Source organism: Borostomias antarcticus (genome assembly GCF_949987555.1).
Source record: "Borostomias antarcticus genome assembly, chromosome: 26".
NCBI lineage: Eukaryota > Metazoa > Chordata > Actinopteri > Stomiiformes > Stomiidae > Borostomias > Borostomias antarcticus.
This window is the reverse complement of record NC_140259.1, coordinates 6,098,870-6,110,398: the sequence shown is the minus strand read 5'-3', so window position 1 is coordinate 6,110,398 and position 11,529 is coordinate 6,098,870. Positions and strand designations below refer to the sequence as shown.

Genomic DNA, 11,529 nt, shown 5'->3' with positions numbered 1-11,529 from the left:
CAGGCCCTCCGTCCTCTGGGAGCGTCACACACACACACACGCACGCACACACACACACACACACACACACACACACACACAAACTGCTGTCACTTCGCCACAAAGAGACTAGAGGCTAATTAAAATGGTGGGATTCCAACAGTCTTCCGGCAGCCCATCTCTGCCCTGCTATCCTGCTAGCGCTGGCTAACATGGCTTCCTCACAACGTCCACATTCCCACACACAAGACAAGAAGACGAGCCAACCTTCCTTCTTACTGCACACCTCCTTCCTCCTCCTTCCCTCCCAGACAAACGGAGCTGGATCCAGGGTGGCGCCTCCTAGAGGCTCTTTCTTGCATGTCACCACACCTTCCCCAGGCACCGAAGCATGGAGCAAAGCACCCCTGGGCCAGCCCCAAGCCCAGGCACAGACCCAACTCCAGGCCCAGGCTCTGGTTTAGGCCCAGGGGCGAGCTATCCTGTATGGAGAGGGTGCACACATGCCCAGTGGACAAAAACACAGCTATGTACCCATGAGATGATACCGTCCTGGTGGACATGTCTTTTAATCTTGAGTGAGATGCATGTTTTCAGATGAGTCCAGGCGTGTGTGTGCCCCCTGCCCCAGGATAACTGAGACTGAGGGGATATATATGTATGTAAATATGTATATATGCTGTGTATGACCTGGCTGCACCAATGGGGATGTCCCTCCCTCTCCACCTGTCATGTCTGACCTGGGGAATGAATCCCGGGGCCACTGGGGAGGCATGACCCTGCCTGCTCTTCTGCCCAGCAGGAGAGGAACCTGGGGAGAACCGGAGAACCCTCCTGGCTGAGCTCACCTGCCTCTCCTCTCCCCTCACCTGCACCCAGCACACTTTGGATTCTCTGGCGCTCTGAGAAAGAAAGGTTCTACCTATACCTTTGACGGTTCTTCAGCGGTCCCTTTGGGAGATCCCTCTAAAGCCCCTTTGAGAATCTTTTATTTAATTAAAAAAAGGTTCTTGCTAGATTCTAGAACTGAGACACGCATACGGGCATTTACCTCATAGACACCCATATGGGCATTTACCCCATAGACACCCATTATAGAAGCCCTTTGTTTGCACCTCCAACCCTTTAACTTATAATGGGCGAGTAGCGTGTGACGTCATTGTAGGCAAAATAATAGGTTAGGCAGGAACCAAATTGGGTTCTTGTGGATGGTTCTCCCACAGGGATGATGAGCTGAAGAACCATTTGGGAACCTTTTTTTCCCTCTGAGAGTGTTGCAGGGTCCCCAGAGTCTCAGCCGCTACAGTATGGGTGGCCACCATGAGATTCTAATCTGATAATATGACATTTAGAAATCTAAATCAAACATCGGCTAATCTGATACCTAATGTGCATTCATAGTGGGTTTTGCATCTTCAGAGTGAGATGGTAGAGCCCCAGTTAGTTTCTGATGAGGACCACTCCTGTGAGGACCACTCATGGCTGCATCCTCTGGTCACCCCCCCCCCCCATACAGGCCAACCATGGCCAGGATACCTTCTCTCCCACGGAAGGTCCAGTCCAGTGTTTGGTCTGAAGGAGTGGTGAAGGAAATGGTATAGTACATGTCTAGTACATGTCTTTAGGAATCTAACTGTTGTCCTCTATCCTACGTTTCCTCCATTATCCTCCCCTCCTCTACCCTTGTCTACCTCCTCTACCCTCCCCTACCTCCTCTACCTCCTCTACCCTCCTCTACCTCCTCTACCCTCCTCTACCCTCCCCTACCTCCTCTACCCTCCCCTACCTCTCTACCCTCCTCTACTCTCCTCTACCTCCTCTACCCTCCCCTACATCCTCTACCCTCCCCTACCTCCTCTACCCTCCTCTACCCTCCCCTACCTCCTCTACCCTCCTCTACCCTCCCCTACCTCCTCTACCCTCCCCTACCTCCTCTACCTCCTCTACCCTCCTCTACCTCCTCTACCCTCCTCTACCCTCCCCTACCTCCTCTACCCTCCTCTACCTCCTCTACCCTCCTCTACCTCCTCTACCCTCCTCTACCCTCCCCTACCTCCTCTACCCTCCCCTACCTCCTCTACCTCCTCTACCCTCCTCTACCTCCTCTACCCTCCTCTACCCTCCCCTACCTCCTCTACCCTCCCCTACCTCCTCTACCCTCCCCTACCTCCTCTACCCTCCTCTACCCTCCCCTACCTCCCCTACCTCCTCTACCTCCCCTACCTCCTCTACCCTCCCCTACCTCCTCTACCCTCCCCTACCCTCCTCTACCCTCCCCTACCTCCTCTACCCTCCTCTACCCTCCCCTGCCCTCTCCTACCTCCTCTACCCTCCCCTACCTCCTCTACCTCCTCTACCCTCCTCTACCCTCCCCTACCTCCTCGACCCTCCCCTACCTCCTCTACCCTCCCCTACCTCCTCTACCCTCCTCTACCCTCCCCTACCTCCCCTACCTCCTCTACCTCCCCTACCTCCTCTACCCTCCCCTACCTCCTCTACCCTCCCCTACCCTCCTCTACCCTCCCCTGCCCTCCCCTACCCTCCTCTACCCTCCCCTGCCCTCCCCTACCCTCCTCTACCCTCCCCTGCCCTCTCCTACCTCCTCTACCCTCCCCTACCTCCTCTACCTCCTCTACCCTCCTCTACCCTCCCCTACCTCCTCGACCCTCCCCTACCTCCTCTACCCTCCCCTACCTCCTCTACCCTCCCCTACCTCCTCTACCCTCCTCTACCCTCCTCTACCTCCTCTACCCTCCCCTACCTCCTCTACCCTCCCCTACCTCCTCTACCCTCCCCTACCTCCTCTACCCTCCCCTACCTCCCCTACCCTCCTCTACCCTCCTCTGCCTCCTCGACCCTCCTCTACCTCCCCTGCCCTCTCCTACCTCCCCTACCTCCTCTACCCTCCCCTACCTCCTCTACCCTCCTCTACCCTCCCCTACATCCTCTACCCTCCCCTACCTCCTCTACCCTCCCCTACCTCCTCTACCCTCCCCTACCTCCTCTACCTCCCCTACCTCCTCTACCCTCCCCTACCTCCTCTACCCTCCTCTACCTCCTCTACCCTCCTCTACCCTCCCCTACCTCCTCTACCCTCCCCTACATCCTCTACCCTCCTCTACCTCCTCTACCTCCTCTACCTCCTCTACCCTCCCCTACCTCCTCTACCTACCTCCTCTACCTCCTCTACCTCCTCTACCCTCCCCTCCCTCCTCTACCCTCCTCTACCTCCTCTACCCTCCCCTCCCTCCTCTACCCTCCCCTCCCTCCTCTACCCTCCTCTACCTCCTCTACATCCTCTACCCTCCTCTACATCCTCTACCCTCCTCTACATCCTCTACCCTCCTCTACCTCCTCTACCCTCCTCTACATCCTCTACCCTCCTCTACATCCTCTACCCTCCTCTACATCCTCTACCCTCCCCTACCTCCTCTACCCTCCTGTACATCCTCTACCCTCCTCTACCCTCCTCTACCTCCTCAACCCTCCCCTACCTCCTCTACCCTCCCCTACCTCCTCTACCCTCCCCTACCTCCTCTACCCTCCTCTACATCCTCTACCCTCCCCTACCTCCCCTACCTCCTCTACCCTCCCCTACCTCCTCTACCCTCCCCTACCTCCTCTACCCTCCTCTACATCCTCTACCCTCCCCTACCTCCTCTACCCTCCCCTACATCCTCTACCCTCCCCTACCCTCCTCTACCCTCCCCTGCCCTCCCCTACCCTCCTCTACCCTCCCCTGCCCTCCCCTACCCTCCTCTACCCTCCCCTGCCCTCTCCTACCTCCTCTACCCTCCCCTACCTCCTCTACCTCCTCTACCCTCCTCTACCCTCCCCTACCTCCTCGACCCTCCCCTACCTCCTCTACCCTCCCCTACCTCCTCTACCCTCCCCTACCTCCTCTACCCTCCTCTACCTCCTCTACCCTCCCCTACCTCCTCTACCCTCCCCTACCTCCTCTACCCTCCCCTACCTCCCCTACCCTCCTCTACCCTCCTCTGCCTCCTCGACCCTCCTCTACCTCCCCTGCCCTCTCCCCTACCTCCCCTACCTCCTCTACCTCCCCTACCTCCTCTACCCTCCCCTACCTCCTCTACCCTCCCCTACCCTCCTCTACCCTCCCCTACCTCCTCTACCCTCCTCTACCCTCCCCTGCCCTCTCCTACCTCCTCTACCCTCCCCTACCTCCTCTACCTCCTCTACCCTCCTCTACCCTCCCCTACATCCTCTACCCTCCCCTACCTCCTCTACTCTCCTCTACCTCCTCTACCTCCTCTACCCTCCTCTACCCTCCCCTACATCCTCTACCTCCTCTACCCTCCCCTACCTCCTCTACCTCCTCTACCCTCCCCTACCTCCTCTACCCTCCTCTACCCTCCCCTACCTCCTCTACCCTCCCCTACCTCCTCTACCCTCCCCTACATCCTCTACCTCCTCTACCTCCTCTACCCTCCCCTACCTCCTCTACCCTCCCCTACCTCCTCTACCCTCCCCTACATCCTCTACCTCCTCTACCTCCTCTACCCTCCTCTACCCTCCCCTACCTCCTCTACCCTCCTCTACCCTCCTCTACTCTCCTCTACCCTCCTCTACCCTCCTCTACCTCCTCTACCCTCCTCTACCTCCTCTACCCTCCCCTACCTCCTCTACCCTCCCCTACCTCCTCTACCCTCCTCTACCTCCTCTTCCCTCCTCTACCCTCCTCTACCTCCTCTACCCCCTCTACCTTCCTCTACCTCCTCTTCCCTCACCTACCTCCTCTACCCTCACCTACATCCTCTACCCTCCCCTACCCTCCTCTACCCTCACCCCTACAATGCCCTCCCAGGATCAGGAGTGGAGGATGCGGTGGGAGAGGTGTCCATCCATGTGGAGATCTTCACCCACCCCAACACTGGAGAAAACAAGGTCACTGTGAAAGGTAGGTCAGGAGAGCAACCATAGGATTCTGTAGACAACAACCCTGGTTCCGCTACACACTTCTTGGGCTTGAGCTCTAAAATGGTTTACAAATGACTTTCTTGCTCACTCCCTCCCTTCCCCCTGTCCATCTCGCGCTCTCTCTCTCTCTCCATCTCTCTCTTTCCATCTCGCTCTCTCTCTCTCTCCATCTCTCTCTCTCTTTCCATCTCTCTCTCCTTTCCGTTTCCCTCTCTGTCTCTCTCTACCCCTCCACCCCGCGCCCCAGTGGTGGCAGCTAACGATCTTCGCTGGCAGACCCAGGGAATCTTCCGGCCCTTCGTGGAGGTCTACATCATCGGGCCCCAGCTCAGCGACAAGAAGAGGAAGTACGCCACCAAGTCCAAGAACAACAGCTGGGCCCCCAAGTACAACGAGACCTTCACCTTGTGAGTAGACAGGACGCCTTGAGCAGGAACACAGTGCTTCGGCCAACACTACTAAAGTCTTTATTCTTCTGGGATGACATCGGTTTTTTCTTTCCCAATACTAAAACTGTCCAAATAATGGTAAATGGGTTTTATTTAGTTGTGTCATTTAAAGGTGCTCTGTTCGATTTACTGCACTTTTTGTTTAAAAAAAAAATCCAATATATGCAATAAATAGGTCCAGGGGAGTCATAACTATCTGTACAGAAAATATAGCGGTGTCGTGCCTGTGGAGCAAATGCAGAATTTCTTTTTATTATGAGCGAAGCCGGCCCGGCGCTGAGCCCCACCCCCTGAACGGCACCGTATATAAGAGAGGGGCAGCGTCATCTTGATGTACGTTTGAGACATGGCCGTTGCTGAATATGGCTGAGAGAACTTATACTCCGGGACCAAAGACACCACGGTCTTCGGCTAAAAAAGAGTCGGAGTCAGATGTAGATGTAGACTTTGCTTCGACAGGTCATTGTTTGTTTGATGAACCAAGTCCCACAATGTCTAGCCTACAAGTTGAAAATAGGCTTTATATTTTCATTATGAAATACCAGTGCATGCAATTTGATTTATTGAAATCATTGGGTTAGATGTAGGCTATGTACTGTAGGCCTGATAAATGGGAGGCTTCATGTCCAGGGTAGACGGCGCAAACTGAAGGAGTGGAAGTGGCCTGCTGGGAAGCAGCCTACAGTACATAAAAATACTTAATTAATATATCCTAGTAAAATACAATACAAATTACTAGCTAGTTACTAACAAATGAATAATAAGCCTAATTTGGATATAGGCCTTGGGAAAAAAGTGCCCAAAATCGTGGGGTCAGAAAAAAAATGATGCCCGTCAGTCAACCCACGTAGCTAATTGAGGATATGGCAAAAAAAAAAAAAAAAAAGTTTGGCCTTCAAGGATGATATTTGTTGAGACCAGTTTGCGCAGCCTGGGTTGGGACCTAAATATCATCTGCATACAAAAACAGATTAGTCTTTGAAATCGAGAGTTTAACATGTTTTTGAATGATTTTTCAAGGTGCCCACCCACATCCATTGTATGACCAAAACGGTGGTAGAGTAATTATCAGACTTCCTCAAAAGTGCTAGTTTTCTCAACGTTTTGATCTGAACCATTGCATATGATCATAAGTAACCTTAAAACAGGGCTAAACATGCATTTTCCCTCTACTACTCCTTTAAACACTACTCCGTTTGAACTTTGAACTTTCTGCACCCCCCCTCCCCAGTACCCTGAGCACGGAGGTGGGCCCCGAGTGCTACGAGCTGCAGGTGTGCGTGAAGGACTACTGCTTCGCCCGCGAGGACCGCACCGTGGGCATGGCCGTCATGCAGTTGAAGGACGCGGCCTCTAGGGGCAGCGTGGCGTGCTGGCTCCCGCTGGGGAAGCGCATCCACATGGACGAGACGGGCCTGACCGTGCTGCGCATCCTGTCGCAGCGCAACAACGACGACGTCGCCAAAGAGTTCGTCAAGCTCAAGTCCGACCAGCGCTCTGCGGAGGAGGGCCGGGGTTAGGGAGGGGGGAGAGGGACACCGAATCCCCTCCCTCACATAGGGTCACCGGTGCCAAAACAGACCTGGGTTAAATACCGCGTGCAAAAAGTAGTCCAGTGTGATTTAGTCCACCTGGTTCAGTGAAACTAAAGGCAAAGCCTGAGATAAACAAAGTGAACGTGATCCGCTGTGTGATCCGCTTTGATCCACGTATTTGACCCAGGTGTTCATTGAAACCATGAGTTGTGCACTCTTTCACGCCTCACTGTATTTGACCCAGGTCTGCCTGGAACTCTCCACACGCAAACACTGCCCCCCAGAGGTGTGGAGGTGTCACTGCAGCGCTACTGCCAACCCTGAGGCCCAGCTGGGCTGAACAAGCAGAGACACCCTGGACGTTACATACTGACCACAGACCACACGCCTCCTGTCTGTCTGTCTCTGTCTGTCTGTCTGTCTGTCTGTCTGTCTGTCTGTCTGTCTGTCTGTCTGGTCTGTCTGTCTGTCTGTCTGTCTCTCTGTCTGTCTGTCTGTCCGTCCGTCTGTCTGTCTGTCTGTCGGTGAGCCACTGATGTAATCACCGTCCTGAATCTTAACCAATCATCTTGTAGAAATGCACACAGTAGTAAAAAGACAGATGACTGATGTACATTAGCGTCTCAAATGTGAGAGTTCAGGTCACACACTATTTGACCTCCATCCCTCCCTCCCTCCCTCTCTCCATTGGTACTCACTGCCCTAAACTGGCGATGAATCACAATGAGGCACAATCTTTCAACCTCAACCGCAGTATGGGGGATTGATGTGGAAAGATAGGTGGGCTAGTAGCCTTCAAAGTTTTTGAACCTGCACTCTCCCTCAGAGATCTCCAGTCTGTCTGCCACGTCGAGGTCTCCCTCTCAGAGAGACCGGAAGTGCCATTAGATAATCAATTAAGCTGTCAGCCAATAGGAACAGTAAGCACAAGGCCCCACCAACCAGGCCCAAGCCTCTAGGCCCTCCCACATTCCTACAACTGTCAGGGTTCTAAGTTGACACGCTAGGACTGGTCAAAGTTCTATCAGGGTTCTAAGTTGATGCCCTAGGACCAGTCAAAGTTCTATCAGGGTTCTAAGTTGACACGCTAGGACCGGTCAAAGTTCTGTGAGGGTTCTAAGCTTACACGCTAGGACCGGTCAAAGTTATGTGAGGGTTCTAAGCTTACACGCTAGGACCGGTCAAAGTTCTGTGAGGGTTCTAAGCTTACACGCTAGGACCGGTCAAAGTTCTGTGAGGGTTCTAAGTTGACACGCTAGGACCGGTCAAAGTTCTATCAGGGTTCTAAGTTGACACGCTAGGACCAGTCAAAGTTCTGTTAGGGTTCTAAGTTGACACGCTAGGACCGGTCAAAGTTCTATCAGGGTTCTAAGTTGACGCCCTAGGACCGGTCAAAGTTCTATCAGGGTTCTAAGTTGACGCCCTAGGACAGGTCAAAGTTCTGCCAGGGTTCTAAGTTGACGCGCTAGGACCAGTCAAAGTACTGCCAAGGTCAACGTTTTTAATGCTATATTTATCTAATGTCCCTAAGAGAACAGAAATGGATCTACATATTTATATAGCACAGAGATCTATTTATAGAGATCTATAATGAATTGTTCATTATATGTATATTTAAAGACTATAGACAATGCCTATGGAATAGAATGTTTGAAAAGGAGCGTCTGCCTGTCTGCCTGTCTGCCTGTCTGTCTGTCTCTACAGTGCACACTGCCTGACACCTTGAAAAGCCTTCTGTCCTGTCACCCCTGTTCATCTCTTCTCAACTGTAGAGGCATTTACCTGATGAAGACAAGCCTCAAAGCACTATGATTCATCAGTCTGTGTGTGTGTGTGTGTGTGTGTGTGTGTGTGTGTGTGTTGCCTGTTAGTGTGTATCTACGGTATGTACCACAGAAAGCCATCTTGAGCAGAGAACACAACAGGGAGCAGAGAGCTTATGCCAGGTTCACACTACAAGATTTTAGGGCTGATTTATCCCGGATTCACCCCTCCTGACAATCGGAGGAGAAATCTGGTCTGGAACGTTGGTCGGTACCGATGTTCGGCCCAGATGATCTTGTAATGTGAGGGGTTTACAGATCCAATCTTATACCTCCCGATCGGCTCGCAGACCCATCGGGGCGGCCCCGATGATATCAAACATGTTTCATATTTAGATTATTACGTCATTACTTTACAAGCGAGGCAGTGGTTCGTTGCTCCCTTGGGCACGATAATATCCTGTAGACGTTCATTTCAAATCTTGTCATGTGTGCATGTTTGAGATTCATGAGAAGAACATCTGTTAAGATTCTCCTTTATGCGTGATGTAACCCGATTTAGAAATCGGCTAATTTTAAATATTTTAAATATCCTGTAGTGTGAGCCCGGCATTGGTCCGTTTGAAGATATTCACTAGTTTTTGGAGAATTTCCTAAGTGTCTTTTACTTTTGAGGAATGCAAAGTTTTGTCTGCTGGTCTGATCTCAAACATTCCCAGGACTCCCCTGGCCTGTCCCTCCTCCTCCTCCTCTTCCTCCTCCTCCTCCTCCTCCTCACCAGTATCCTGCCAGTCTGGAGAGGGAACAGAGAATCTTCACACATTCCGTTACCACAACATCCTATGATGTCAAAATCGTTATCTGTATGATGTCTGTATGCCTGTGCCCTTTCTGACGAGGTGTGCAACTGAAGTCTATGCATCTAACCGGTGAGATGTGTCTATGTCGACCAGTCCGTTCTGAAGCTGTCTTAATAATGTTTACATTGTGGATTGTAATCAGCACAAATGTTTTTTGTTCAATTGTTGTAAGTGTTTAAATGCCGTCTCTGTTTCAAACAGGCTAAACGTCAGGGTTAGTTGCTAAGGGAGCCGTCGGTAGGCCTCTGAGCACGGACAGAAGAGGAAAGTACTCTTTTAGTAGAAAGTGGAGACTGTTGTAAATGCTTCTTGCTGTACCAAACATAGATATACATCTATATAGAGAGTGATATACATCTATATAGAGAGTGAATAAGCTGAAGTTGATGCTCCTTGGTTGGCTTGACCCTGGCTGTGGGGTCAGAGGCATGTAGCGCCAACACAGGCGCCTTACACATGTGTACGCTAGCATGACTTACTTGACCTTTTGGTCTTTGGGGAGCATAGGTCATTCGTGAACTTCCTCCTTCTGATTGCCAGGCAGGGTGAAGTATGGCCACTGAGGTCACCCGGGCCGCTACGGTAGCCATGAAGGTGTGCCGGGACCCACCCGGAAACACGCCGGCCAACAGGGCCCTGGTGACGCTAGGTGGGCCAATCATCCGCCGAGTGGATAAGCATGATTACAGGAAGATTCATGGAAAACCTTCAGTAAGGATGCTAGCATAGGCTAGCATAAATTAGCACGTGAGCACAGGCTAGGAGCCGCTAGCACACATTAGCACAGACTAGCATAAGCTAGCATGTTCGCTATAAAAGAGCTATAAAGGAGATACAGGTATAGCAGCAGAACGTACAGTAGAAGGAAAAAGACAAGCCACAATAGAAAATCTTATTTATTGCAGTTGACAATGATACTTCAGTCACTGAAATAATTCAGTCTCTCTCTCTCTCTCTCTCCCCCCCTCCCTCTCTCTCTCCCTCTCTCTCCCTCTCTCTCTCTCTTTCTATCTCTCTCTCTCTCTCTCTCGTCTGTGTGTTGAGGTGTATTATGTCGTTCAGGTCTGCGTCTAGAGCAGACAGCATGCACCAAGGCTTGGTACCTAGACACCTAGAAGCACAATGACACACACATGCACATGTCTTCTGTCGCTGACGGACCGACCACCGCAGACACACACAAACACAGTGGTGTCAGCCCTGTACATAGGAAGCAGTGCATGATGGGAACAGTACATCTTTCTTGTGCCAGCATGTGTTAATTTGATGTTATTTGCCAATTTGTCAAAGTTGTCTTTGATTTATTTTGATATTTTAGTATTGTTTTCTATTTTTCAGAGGTTTGTGAATATATAAATATGTATTACTGAGTATCTGTAGTGGTACAAAGTACTGGCATGAGAGCATTTTTTTATACTGGAGATGTTTCTAATGTTTTGATTTTTATTCTGGTTGTTCTTATTGGGGGTGGAGGGAGGAGGGGGTGGGGCAGCATCGCTGTGTTTCTGCTTCCAATAAACTGTTAGAAGAGCAACTCAGACCTTGTGTGTGTGTGTGTGTGGGGGGGGGGGTCATGGTTACTATAGTTAACGAAAACACGAAAACTAGGTGTGAAAAAACAATTTTTTAGTTAACTGAAATAAAAACAAAAACTAGGCTTTACAAAGAAAAGATAACTAACAAACAGTATTGTGTATTTACAAAGCTAACTAAAATTATAGAGGACATGTCTTAAGTTTTTATCTTTTTCATTTCATACATAAGCCCAGTATTTTGGGTGGATATGACGGTAACCTGACATGTGCCAGATGATTTGTTTCACAAAGAGTTTTTTTTAAACCAGCTCAGTGGCCTTGTGGTTAGAGTGTCCGCCCTGACACTGGGAGGTCGTGAGTTCGATCCCCGGCCGAGTCATACCAAAGACTATTAAAAAAAATGGTATTTTTGCCTCCCTGCTTGGCACTCAGCATCAAGGGTTGGAATTGGGGGGCTACATCACCAA

At 51.2% G+C, this 11,529-nt stretch overlaps 1 protein-coding gene across 1 annotated transcript in view; it reads left to right on the top strand.

Moving 5' to 3' along the window:
• unc13a (unc-13 homolog A (C. elegans)) overlaps positions 1-6,889 on the top strand; it is a gene marked incomplete at both ends in the record, with an annotated part of 52,716 nt that extends 45,827 nt beyond the window's left edge. The window contains 3 exons of the mRNA XM_084459089.1: positions 4,808-4,900; positions 5,168-5,327; positions 6,601-6,889. Coding sequence (XP_084315215.1) covers positions 4,808-4,900; positions 5,168-5,327; positions 6,601-6,889 — 542 coding nt within the window. The remainder of the gene's footprint in view (positions 1-4,807; positions 4,901-5,167; positions 5,328-6,600) is intronic.
• Between the last annotated feature and the right edge of the window lie 4,640 nt (positions 6,890-11,529).